Below are 12,827 nucleotides of genomic sequence, written 5' to 3'. Positions count from 1 at the left end.
TGCCTCGTGGCTTGTGGGATCTTAGTTCCCTGACCAGGGATTGAACCCAGGCCCCTGGCAGTGAAAGCGTGGAGTCCTAACCACTGGACCGCCAGGGAATTCCCTGCCTTGGACTTTTGGCCTTCGGTGTCCCCACTGACTTGAATATCCTGAAGGCAGAGCCCGTGTCTCACCCACCGCGGTCTCCTCACGTCTCAGCCCATGCCCCGTGTGTGGATGGTGTTTACTAAGTGTGGATTGACGCTTCCCTTCGTGTGGACCTGGGAACTCAGAACGAGGAAGGAGCAAGGAAGAGGGTCATTGGGGCGTCACTGCCTGGTGGGTGGGAAGAGGTAGGAAACGTACCCAGACAGACACGTAACACACGCCTCCTTCCCATGGGGTCTCGGACAGCCCAGACGTTTCTCCTGCAGTGCCCAGAGCACTGTCTCCTGCCTGGCCTTCTAGACCCTACAGGAGCCTGGCAAGCGGGTAAGTGGGGTTTTTAAGCTTCTTTTCAGGATTTTCAAAAGCCTTGGGACTTCCCTGGAGGTCCAGTGGTTAAGACTTCGTGCTTGCACTGCAGGAGGCACGGGTTTGATCCATAGTTAGGGAACTAAGATCCCCACATGCTCTGTGGCCAAAAAAAAAAAAAAAAAGAGAGAGAGAGAGAGGAAAAAAGAAAAAAAAAAAAAAAGCCTAACAGGTAAGGCTAGGCTGGCTAATCCAAACAGGCACTTTATGTGCTTTGGGCTGGCATGAAATCAGCCCCGTGTGGTAACAGTTATGCCATCTAATGAGAGTTATATGTGTCCTAGTTAATAAAACAGGGCTGACAGTGTGTCCTCACTCCCAGGACCCAGCTCAGTGGACTCTGTGTGTGCCTGTGGAATTGTTACTTGATACAATTTTCTAAGGGAAAACCAAGTGGAGAATGAGGCTGGAATATGAAAATGTCTTTGAGGTCTTGAAAGAAATGACAAGTAGCTTCCCTTCCAAGTCGGCTTCGGGGGATGGTGTGGGGGGGTGAGCCTGAGGACAAGAAATTGGTGACAAGGCTGGTGTGTGGTACCGTTGCCCCCTGGTGGTCAATGGGAAGCAAAGCACTTGGACCCAGAGGTTTCGCCTCCAGGGAACCTGAGGTGGAGAAGAGGAGCCATGGATCTTCTAAATCGTAGACTGGCCATTGCTCTGGAAAGCTGTGCTGCAGAGCAGAGTGGGGACGTGTATGGTTGCCTTACTCAGTGTCTCTGGCCCTCGTTTTTCTCCTCCCATACCGTAAAGTTTGTAACAAGGGCCTTCCTCCATAGGTCTTTGTGAGAATGAAGGCGTCAAGCCAGGCCCATGGGATGCTCAGCTCTTGCTCCTGGCCCTGGGCAGGTCAGCGCGGCCACGCAGTGAGGGGTGGTGGGAGGGTGGGGTGTGTGGATAGCCTTAGCCAGCTGGCCCCCAAATGGGCCTTGGGGTTACCAGGGCAACTGGGGACCATCACAGATTCATTTGCAGCACCTGGAAACGCCTTCTGAAAGGTCTGTCCTTTCTCTGGTGGCTTATTGATATGAATCACCCTTCTATAGAGAGGGGAAAAAAGGCATGTAAACTTCAGTGGGATAAGAAGGAAGGACGCTCATGTTTATTAAGAAGCTAGTAAATAATCATAATCAATCATCAGAACAATCCTATCAGAGAGTGTTCTTCTGCTTATTTTACAGATAAGGCAACTGAGGCTCAGCCAGGTAAAGACATGCTTAAGATGAAATAGAAAGCTCCATCATGAAATGGGCAGTTCAGTGCTGACACCTGGCCTGCAGCCACCTGCCTGGGTCCAAGTCCTGGCTCCACTCTTTAACGGCTGAGGGGCCCCAACATCTTTCAGCCCAGCTTTCCCAGCTGTGCCCAAAAGGCTGTGGCCACGGCAAACGTTCTCAGCACAGTGGCCAGCCCATGCAAACGCAGGACATCCCATCCCAGGCAGCAAGGTCAGGGCTCCCTTGCCTGGATTGTGCCAAGGCCCTGGGGCTCCCGTAGACTGGAGCCTTCGGTGTGTTTGGTGGTGGAAGGGGGCTCCCGCCATCTATCCTCCCGGTTACTGATGACACACCCATCAGCCAAACAGTGGAGGTGACGTCACATGGCCTGGGGGCTGGCCCTTGAAGCACTAGCAGACCCCCCAGAACCTCCGTCTCCCCATCCCTGAGTTGGGGAACCCCTTCCTCTCCTCCCCTCAGCTTCTCACTTCTTGCCCCTCCTCTAGCATAACCCTCACTGACCCAGGAAAGGAAGGTGTCTTCAGGCAAATTCTGCTTCTGTCCTGTGACCTGCACCCTCCAGCCAAGGGGACACGCAGAAATGACTTCCTGGAACTGGCAGAGAGAAATGACTTGGGAACGAAATACAAATGGCACCTCAAGGAGTTACCCTACCTCGCGGCTCTGCGTACAGGCTGCAGGGCTGGAGCTTCTCATAAAGGCTTCCCAACCGCGGGCATCTCTTCTTGGCTCCGCCTTCACTGATGGCACAGTGGGAACTTGAAATTGAGTGTGGAAATCCGCAAACGCTACAATTCGGGGAATGTTAAACATTTACCAGCGTGGCACTGGGCAGAAGCCATGGTTCATAGCAGGGATGGGAGGGGCTGGACCAAATTTCAGAGTCGGGATAAAGCCAACAAGAGTCCCTCTCCTTTGTCAAGTTTATTTTATTAAAATATACAGGACTGAATATTGGTGGGTGCTGAGAACAGGAACCACCCTCCTAGGCTGCGTCCAAGGGAGACACTTCTGCCATGCAGACATGCGGCCAGTGCGCATCCCAGAGTGGGAGCCAGACCCCTCCGGGTTGGACGTGCAGCCAGTCTGGCCCAAGGCCGGGGCGGGCAGAGCATGGTGGTGACCCTCTCCTTTGGCCTTGGCCCCTGAGAAGCAAAGCCACACCAGCTGGGAGGGCTGGGCTGAGGGGGTGGGCATGGGGATGGGGGAGAATATCCCTGAGCCGGGGAAAGCTGATGCCCTCCTGGAGGAGGGGAGAGGGAGCCCCCAGTCAGACTGGACATGGGTGTCAGTGCAACTCCAAGGGGGAGGACCACCTGTGTGTAGGTGCCAAGGGGTCCCTGCGGCCGAGCCAGGCCGATCTCCACGGCCTCCGCCACCCTGCCCTTCCTCTGAGGGCCCTGCTCACCCTAGGGCCAGGCCTGAGCAGAGATGGGGCGGCAGCCGATGGAATGTATGCTTTGGGAATGTTCCTGGGACGCTCCGTGCTGCCTGGGACTGGGTTTCTTGCCAGGGCGGCCCGGGCAGGCGCGAGCAGCCTCTCTCTCTCTCTCCTGGAAGTTTCTATTGACCTGCCACCCAGCCTCTGGCCCCTTGGCCCTCATTGTTGGCGCTGGCTTCAGGCTGACGACAGCCTCCATCCTCAGAGCAGAACCCAGCCAAGCAGAATCCCCAGGGTTTGTGCTTTTGAACGTTGGTGAGCTGGGCTGGGCGGGGGGTGGGCTTCAAGCCCCCCACTGCTCTGAGGCACAGAACTGACTCTCCACAGAACCCTGGGGCCACCTGATGGGGGCGAGTGGCACCCAGCCCTCAGCCCAGCAGGAGGGCCTGGGCTCCCCTCGTGGGCTGCGGCCTGAGCTGCTGGGGGCGTTTGTGCTTTTTGTATGGGGTTGGGGTGAGTCTGTGTGGAGGGACGGCTACAAGGCTCCAGGACCCTAACCAGGAAGAGGGGGCTCATCCAGGCTGCTGGGCTCAGGGAGACGGGGGCCAACAGGAAAGAGGGAGGGAGAAGTCCCTTCCCAGGCCTGCTCTGCCCCCCCAGACTCCCTGGGGGTCAGGCCCTGAGCCATGTGACCTCTCCTCTGGACCCACGATGACCTGGGTGCCTGAGGGGTGTGGGCAGACCCCCTGCTGCATCCCCACTGAGCCTGGGGGAGGGGAGGTGGAATTGGCAGACAGTTCCCCTCAGATTCCCCACCAAGAGACCCCATCCCCAGCTAGAAAGCCCCCTTCCTGGGGTGGAGGAGAACAGAGCCCACTGGTCCCTCACCACCGGGGCTCCCACCAGCTCAATAGACTGGCAGGCGTCCTGGGACCCAGGGAAACGTTTCCAGGAAGCAGCTGCCTCTGTCTAATTACCACCTCTTTCCTAGTCTGAACTCCCTTGACCCCCAGCTGCCCCTCCGGGGTCCTGGGGTCAGGGCCATCCTGGAAGTGTAGTCAGTGGGCAGGGAGTGGCTTGGGGAATGAGAAGGCCAGAGCAGCCTCCGGAGCCTGGCCCCTGCGTGGTGGGAAAGAAGGGTGGCAGAAAGGAGGGGCGAGTGGGCTCCCACGGGAGCGGCCTTTACTCTGGAGACTGGACCCTCCTTGGCAGGGGAGGCAACACCCAGCGGCCAGTGGCCTGAAGACACCGCTCTTTCAGCTGCCCACCCGGAGGCCTGGGAGGGGGCTGGTGGGAGCTGTGTGGCTCTCGTCACCTGGACCCAGGTCCCAGCCAGACTCCGCCCCTCCCTAACCTTTGTCCCCCCGCACCTGCGAGCCCAGAGGAAGGATGTGCATGTGTGTGCGTGTGTGTGTGTGTGTGTGTCTGCAGCAAACTATTCACTTTGTGCAAATACATTAGAAACAAGCTTCTCCTGGAGGCTGCTCCTGGCGGCATCTTTGGGGCAGAGGTGGCAACAGCCACTCAGGGACACCCCACCCCCACACGCATCCTAGATGACGTTCTCGAACAGCTGCATGGAGCTCATGATGCTCTCGTCCTGCACGGGGAGAGAGGACGAGAGGCCCGGTCAGCTCCGGGCTAGCAGGGCCCAAATCCAACGTCACCGTGAGCAGATTCTCGTCAGGGGCCCGGAACCCTCCAGCCTGTCTCCAGCCCCATGGCCTGATGGTCAGGCCGTCTGGGAGCTGTTAACTCACTGATGGACCAAGCCGCCCCACCCCCGGCTGAGCACAAAGACGGAGGCCGGGGGCCACCGAGGGGCCGCCCGGGGGGTGAGGCCGACGGCTGAGGCCAGCAGAGGCCCAGCGTCCTGCCCCCTGAAGGCGCTCTGCAAAGGAGGGTCAGCAGCAATGCCGGGGGCTCCAGGCTCCTTCCCACAGTGTGACCCTGTCCTGAGGGCCCCACGTCTCTCCCCTCTGAGGGGAGCCACCGAGGGCAGGGCTGAGGGACGTGTGCCCGGCTGGGCTGTGGGCTGGCAGGGGCGGGACACGGGGGTCCCCAAGCCCTGACGCCGCCTACCTTCTGACAGGTCTCCAGGAACTCATCGATGGTCACCACACCGTCCTGATTCCGGTCCATTTTCTGCAACTCAAGCCATGCCCTCAGTGAGTCTGTGTCCCACTGGGGCCGGCCCCTGCCCTAGGGCTGAGGACGTGCCAGGAGGCGGTGGGGTGGGCTCCTTCCACCCCAACCCGTCCCCTCTGTCCCCTCCCCAGAATCCAGGCCACGTAAAGTGCCCTCTCCAGCCACCTCCACCACGCAGCCGACCTCTCTGGCATCTCCCCAGTCTGTCTCCAACCCCAGACACTTTTCGGCAGCTCTCCTGGGCTCACGCTCCCCAGAAGGCACCCCCATGCTCGTCGGACCCCCTCACCTTGCTGACAGGCAGCCGGGGCAGCTGAAGTCAGGATGGAGGCCTGTCTAAAGGGCCCCCAGCAAGCGGGAGGCGGAGCCCTAGCTCCGTTAGTCCCCATGGATACAAAGCAGTCACCCCAACCCTCTCCTCCTGCAAAGAGGTCCCTGGCGGAGCGGGGGGCAGCTCTTGGAAGGCACAAGAACACTGCTGGGGGGTGTCGGCTACCTTGGAATCTGTGAGCCCCTGCCTGCTCTGAGACGCAGTTTGGCAGATCAGTGAGCGGGGATGGCTTTAATTCACTCCTTGGGATCCGGACAACCGGCCCGATGGGGGATGCAAGCTGAACCTCCTCGTGGGAGCGGGGAGGCTCACAGAGGGGAGTGGCAGGCCCAGGACTGCCCTAAGAGCCGAAGCCCCTTGCTCTTCCGGCCGCCCTTCCCCGCGCAGCCCGGGGCTGGAGCGCTCACCTGGAAGAACCTCTCCACGTGCTCCAGGGGCGCGTCCTCCCGCAGGATGGGGTAGGTGTGGCGGCCCATCATGTCATAGATGGACTTCATGATGGCCAGCATCTCCTGCAGGGGGGCCGGAGGGGCTGGCCTGAGCCTGGCTGTAAGGAGGTGGGGTGAGGGTTCGAGGGTCTGAGGGGAGGGGCTGCATCCAAGGGTGGGGGGCACCTCAGGGGCGGTGGTGGGTGAGTGGGCGGGGCTGTGGGAGCTGGAGAGAGGCGAGCTCACCCTCACCCAGTCCGCCCAGCGCAAGCTTCTAACTCTCCAAGAGCAGTTGCAGCTAGATTTTTAATGCAATCTCCAGAATGTGAAACTGTAGCAACTATTTCAGAGACAGAAAAATGTTTGGGCCAGACGAAACCAGACTGTGGGCCTGTGTGGTGAGGGACCCCCCCCGCCCCCGTTTGCACCCTGCCTTAAGGGACCACACTGCTCCCCCTCAACTGGTGGGAGCCAAGGCCAGCTCCCCACCCCTGCTCCCAGCTTCTCCACTTGTGTCTCCCTCAGGACCTCTCCGTAAGAAAGGATGATCCAGGACACCTGTTGAATGGGATCGAGACACGTGGTGAGGGGCACCAAAGCTCCACGTCCCCTGCACCCAGGTATCCAGGCCTGAGAGCCCGGGAGAGGACGAAAGTTCCTGGCCGCTGTCCCCTCCAAGGCCAGGCTGTGAGCTGTGTCTCTGGCCAGGGAGGGGGGAGAGGAAGCCAGGGCAGCAGGAGAGAGGAGGAGAGAGGCTGGGGATATAGAGCAGTGGGGTGGGGGGCAGACAGGTCACTCCCAGCCTCCCCAGCCACCCCCGTACCTCTTTGGTGATGTAGCCGTCCTTGTTAATGTCGTAAAGGTTAAAGGCCCACTTGAGTTTCTCATGGACTGTTCCTCGCAGGAGGATGGACAGACCGACCACAAAGTCCTGTGGAGGAAGGGGAGGGGGAGGAGTGACAATCCAGCGCTCAGATTCTACTTCCGGTTCGCAGTGTGGCTTCCACTGAAATTCACACCTATATAGGTGAGGCACCTCCATCACAGAGCGGGCAGATGGTGTCCATCAGGTCAATACAGTGTGAGTGTGTGTGTGTGTGTGTGTGTGCGCGTGTGTGAGTGTGCATGTGTGTGGCGGGGATGGCATAGTGGCTGGAACTGATCATCTCAAATAAAGACATTCAAACGTATGGTGTCTTAGACCCATTTAATGCATTGCCACTGACAGAGAAGGCCTCGGGGTGCTCCTTTAATGAAGGGGGTGCTCTATTTTCACTTTACCAAGTGTCTGCGTGTCCAGGTGCTTGAAAACTTACAGCTTAAAAACTAAACTAACAGTGCTCAGTTCTGGGGTCATGTCATACCTGTGTGCAGTCACAGGTGTGACACATAGTTTATTACTAATGTGAATGAACGTTTGAATGGCTTCCGTGTGAAAACTTCAACTGTTCTGTTATAACAGTTGGTAGAAAGCAAGTCTTTCCTGCCCCTTCCGGAAGGTTTGCAGGTTGAGCCCTCCCTGCCCCATGGGGTCCTCTCAGGCTGCTCCGAAAGAAGGGGAGCAGAGAAGGGCTGTCTATGGGGGGGGAATGGAGGACAAGCGGACTGTGGAGGGACAGGGCTTTGCACCAAGGGGCTTGGTCCCACTCAAATTTTATTTATTTATTTTTTTGGCCATGCCACGTGGCTTGCGGGATCTTAGTTCCCCGACCAGGGATCGAACCCAGGCCCCAGCAGTGAAAGTGCTGAGCCTTAACCACTGGACCGCCAGGGAATTCCCCCCACTCAAATTTTAGATTTTCTGGATTAGAGGAAGCCTGTATCATAAGAAAGGAAGACTAAGGGAAACAGAGAAAAGCAGTTTGGAAGAAACAAAAAATTATTCCAGGAGAAAAAAATACTTAACATAAACTATTAGATTCAGAGATTAGATATCTGGCATCCCTACAATAAGAGTAGGATGCTATAAAAAAGGAATACTTGGGAACAAGAAAGAGCTCTTGGGAATTAAAAATGAGAAAGCAAAATGACAGACTCAGAAGAAGGGCTGGAAAAGCACGTGGAATCTTCCATAAAGCAGCGTGAAAAGGCAGAGCTGGAAAATAGGAGAGAAAAGCGGATAATGAGAGGTCCACTCCAGAGGGACCGAAACTTGACCAGCTAGAGTTCCAGGAAGAGCCGGAGGAAATGGAGGGAAGCGTGTCCAAGAGGCAATGAAGGGGAAGGCTGTGAGTGTTCAGGTCCTCCCGAGGACCTAACGATGCGGGGAAACAGCCCACAGTGTGGCCTGCAGGCATACATCACAAGACACTTCGGAAAACGGGTGCAAGGACAGAATCCTACAAGCTTCCAGACAGAAAAACAAAACCAAACAGAAACAACAACAACAATAACAAGATCAGGTCCTGTACACAGGGTCGGGAATCAGCAGGACAGCTTCCGCCGTAGCTCTGGTCCCACACAACAGATCAAGCAAGAGAACGGAACGAAGTCACTTCGGGCGTCCAAGGGCTCAGAAATTACCTCCCACGTACTGTTTTGTAGGAAACTCCTGGAAGACGTGCTTTTGAAAAGAGAGAGTAAAGCAAGGAAGAAGAAGATGAAGGATTCCAGAACCAGGAGACCCAACCCAGGAGAGAGGGGAAGAGGTCCCCAGAGGGCACCCAGCACCAGGATGATGGAGCTGGTCAAAGGCTAGGGAGATGCCCACTCAGATGACTGGAGAAGGACGGCGTTGAATTACTGATGAGGTCACAGACACCAGGCAAATGACAAATTGGGACCACAGTTAACTGAAGGCAAAATAAAAATGTGTGCAGGAAAGGGCAACGTAATCACCGTTCACTGCAAGGCTCAGATGGGGAACAAATTCACATCATGAGTAAACCGAGAGTGCTTATCCAATCTGAACTCCATCGTTCTGGAAAGCCAGGGGATGGGAAAGGTGTGTGTGCAGAAGACCCAACTCCTCACCCGTGCAGAGAGTCAACGGGCAGCATCTAAAGCTGGGCAGTCGGGAAGGAGCAATAACAGGATGCTATTAGGCGACAAGAAGACAAAGAGTGACAATCGGCTAAAACAAGGGAGGTGGTTCCTTCCTCGCGTGTATCTCGGGGGTGGTAACTGCTGTTTTTCCAAAGCACATCCTGTAAGTCTACTGGAGCCTGAAAGTCCTGTGTGTGTATAAGTGAAGAAAATAAAGATATACGAAAGGAGAAACAGTGTGATATTTCTTATGTGCCTGAGTTTGAGGAATGCTAACCACTGAAGCTGAGCTTGTGTATGGTTTACAGAAGGAGTGAGAGTCAGAGCATCCCTGAAGCCACATCACGCCCTCTTCCCTGTGGTCTGACGGGCTTTCCCAGTGGGAAGCAAAGGCTCGGACTCCTAAGCTGGGCACCAGGGAACGAGCGGGTCCCGCACAGGACCCCCTCTTCCCGTGTGGGCATGGGGGGACCCCAGCACCACTGTCCTCCCATCTAGTCTCCTCAGATGCTGTGTAGAAGCTCTCGTGGTCAGCCACACTCAGGACTGTCCCTACTCGGTGTCCCTTAGCGGGTGTGTAGTATAATAGTGATGGAGCTAGGAGAGAGTTGGGTCGGAATGTCCCCTGCGAGACCACTGGCCCATCCCCAGTCACACACAGATGACCCCAAGCCTAGCCAGCCCACGTCCAGGTGCTTGCTGGTTCTAAATTTCCAGCCGCACACAGCACAGCTTCACGTGGGACTGTCGCTCGTCGGAGCTCCTTGGTCTCAATGCCGAGGTGTATGAAGCCCGTCATATCCACAGCCCCTGCTCTGTGCTCTCCCTGAGGGGCTCCTCAGAGACACCGGCTGGGACACCCCAGAGAGCAGAGCAGGAGCTCAGTGTGGGGCGGGGGTGATTAGGTCACGGGGCTGCAGGCCTTCCCGAGGGTACTGACCACAGCCATCATTTGGCCAGTGGCGCAGGGAGCGAGTTGCTGCAGGGCAGGTAACGGACAGGGCAGCCACCAGTGCTGAGGTTTGCTTGTTCTGCCATTTACTTACTCTTTCAGGTGAGGGCAGGGCAGTTACAATATTTCACCATATCAATAAACTCTAATTAATATGTATGTGTCTTATCTCAAGACTATACACAAAGGATTGGGATCATTGTAAATATTGATAAGCTGACCTGACTTTCTGTTTTTTTTTTTTTTTAATAGATTTATTTATTTATTTATTTATTTATTTATTTTTGGCTGTGTTGGGTCTTCATTGCTGCCCACGGGCTTTCTCTAGTTGCGGTGCGCGGGCTTCTCATTGTGGTGGCTTCTCTTTGTTGCTGAGCACGGGGTCTAGGTGCGTGGGCTTCAGTAGTTGTGGTTCACGGGCTCTAGAGCGCAGGCTCAGTAGTTGTGGCACATGGGCTTAGTTGCTCCGTGGCACGTGGGATATTCCCAGACCAGGGATCGAACCCGTGTCCCCTGCACTGGCAGGCGGATTCTTAACCACTGCGCCACCAGGGAAGCCCCTGACTTTCTGTTTTAAGAGCACGTTGAGAGGTTTGGTCTGAGGTAGCGAGGAGGGCTGAGTGTCTCCCCCCAACCCCTCCGGATCTTTCCTGACCACAGGGACCCCCACCCATGGTGCACCCAGGATTAGGCCCTGCCCGTTGGAAGGTCCCTGGGAGATACATGTCCTCCTCCCTTCCTGAAAAAGGCCTCCTAGAGCAGAGCGTTGATATCAAGATGCCGAAGGTAAACAAACCTCCCCATAAGAAATCGGAGGAATTAATTTCAAGACAGAGAAGCATGACCTTCTGAGAAGGTGCCTAGCAGAAGGGGGTCAGCGCCAGCACCCCCCGCTCAGCCACTGACAGCACCTCCCCAACAAAGACCCACCATCGACCACCTTAAAGGGACCATGGTAAGAGAGGCGACCACAGGAGGGTGATGGAGACCTTCCTGACACCCGCCACTATGCGGGGGCCCTGCTAAGCTGTCTGGTCATCTGATTCCTGAACAAGAGAAACCATCATCAAAGTCCTGGTTGGGTCTGTCACACAACTGCTTCTCATACTTCATTCCCAGAAGCCTCAGGTACCTCTTAAAGGACACATAAGAAACTGGCCACAGGGGTGGGACCAGGGAAGGAAAATGAATTTTCCCTGTTTACTCCTTTGTACTGATTGGATTTTTACCAATGTGCAGGCAGAACTGAAAACAAAAAAGCTGAAAACACTAAAAGTTCACAAATACACTAAGAGTATGGCCCAGGGAAGGTGAGGCCCCTGTGGTCACAGAGCTGGCCGTGGCCTTGGGCTGCCCCACCCCGGCAGAGGGTCAGTGAGCGGGCCAGCTGGAGCGATAAGGGAAGCTGAGCAGCATCTCGAGTTATTATTACCCCAGCTGGTGCAGGGGCTTTCTCTCTCACTTTCCTGTCAGCCGCCCTTGGCCTTGGAAGCCGAGCTGCGGGGCTATCGATCAAGCCTGGCTCTCAGCAAGGTTTTCCTCTCCGAAGAGGTTTCAGCTTTTCTCCTGCAGCTATTTTTAGGGGCCTGGGCTCCACAGCTGGGGCCTCAGTGGAGCCCACGTACTGCCCGCACAGAACCCAGGCAGGGCCCTCCTGGGGGCAGGCGGCTGGTGGGGGGAGGCCAGGCAGGCTCACTCACAGTGCTGCTGGGACGACCCCTGGGCCTGCTTGTGCAGGGAGGCTCTGCCTGTTTTCGGGCAAGGGGGTAAGTTCCAGGGCGGGGTGCCCAGATCCCCTTAGCACAGACCTCTAGTTAAACCTCGCCCCCTTTTCAAATGCAAATTCACGTTGCGTCACTACCGCCTCAGTGTGCGTTAACAGCTCCCTTGGCTTGGCGGGGCTGGAATGGAAGGAAAGGCTGAGAATAGGGTGGCCAGACAGCAAAATCAAATTTCACTGACTTCACAGTCAGGCCCAGGGCCAGCCAAGCAGAGTCCACTCATTCCCTGGGTGACACACTGGACCGTTTACACCAGGGTCAAGTCTGAGCCTCTGGCGGCCCCAAGGGGGTGGCGTCGTGGCTGGGAGATGCAGGACCAGGGGACGTGGGAGGGGTCGACAGGGACCTACCTCAAAGTGGATGGCCCCATTCCCGTCTGCATCGAAGGCGTTGAAGAGGAAGTGCGCGTAGGTGGTGGAATCTGGGGAGACCAAGGGCAAGGCTGGGAGTGTCGGGGCCGCCTGAGCCCCTACCCCAAGCACCCTCAGCATATTCCTGCTGAGTCCTGGGCTGGAGTCCCACCCTGCCTGCCGGATAGAGGCAGCACCGGGCAAGGGATGCTGGGGAGTGTGTGTGTGGGTGAGGATCCCCTCCCCATAAAAGGGATGCCCACCCTCTGCAGGGCTGCCACAGGGAAGCGGGAACTTTGGAGGAACTGGGGGCCTGGGCTCAGACTCACCTCCTTGAGGGAAGAACTGCGAGTAAATGAGTTTGAACGTGTCTTCATCCACCAGGCCCGTGGGGCACTCCTGCAGCAGGAAGGCACCCCTCTCAGTAATCCCAGCCACCCCCATCCCACACCCTGACTCCACAGGGCCTGGGCTCTCTCCTCCCTCTGGGGGACGCCTGCTGCCTGAGGCACCGCTGGGCTCCACCAGCCCTGGGCTGGGGAAAGCCTGGTGGGGTGGGCATGGCGGGAGGGGGTGGTGAGTCCCCTCATGCCAGGTTGGTCCCTCTGCAGGTTCCTCCCTTGCATCAGCATCGAGACACACAGAAGGGGGTGTGGTGCCTTCAGAACACTGACTCTAGGACCTGGCCCACCCCCCAGACAGCTCTCCCGCAAAACATGAGCC

General features: G+C 56.9%; 1 protein-coding gene across 2 annotated transcripts in view; it reads right to left on the bottom strand.

Annotated features, from left to right (window-relative positions):
* Nucleotides 1-2,659: 2,659 nt before the first annotated feature.
* KCNIP3 (potassium voltage-gated channel interacting protein 3) overlaps nucleotides 2,660-12,827 on the bottom strand; it is an 87,948-nt gene continuing 77,780 nt past the window's right edge. For both annotated transcript variants that reach the window (XM_061168675.1, XM_061168676.1), the window contains 6 exons: nucleotides 12,434-12,503; nucleotides 12,105-12,175; nucleotides 6,860-6,967; nucleotides 6,016-6,120; nucleotides 5,212-5,274; nucleotides 2,660-4,729 (listed from right to left, as the gene is read on the bottom strand). In XM_061168675.1, the coding sequence (XP_061024658.1) occupies nucleotides 4,682-4,729; nucleotides 5,212-5,274; nucleotides 6,016-6,120; nucleotides 6,860-6,967; nucleotides 12,105-12,175; nucleotides 12,434-12,503 (465 nt within the window). In that variant the 3' untranslated portion in view covers nucleotides 2,660-4,681. The remainder of the gene's footprint in view (nucleotides 4,730-5,211; nucleotides 5,275-6,015; nucleotides 6,121-6,859; nucleotides 6,968-12,104; nucleotides 12,176-12,433; nucleotides 12,504-12,827) is intronic.

The sequence above is a fragment of the Eubalaena glacialis genome, chromosome 14 (genome assembly GCF_028564815.1).
Source record: "Eubalaena glacialis isolate mEubGla1 chromosome 14, mEubGla1.1.hap2.+ XY, whole genome shotgun sequence".
NCBI lineage: Eukaryota > Metazoa > Chordata > Mammalia > Artiodactyla > Balaenidae > Eubalaena > Eubalaena glacialis.
The sequence above is the reverse complement of the archived record's forward strand: the minus strand, read 5'-3'. Positions and strand labels throughout refer to the sequence as shown.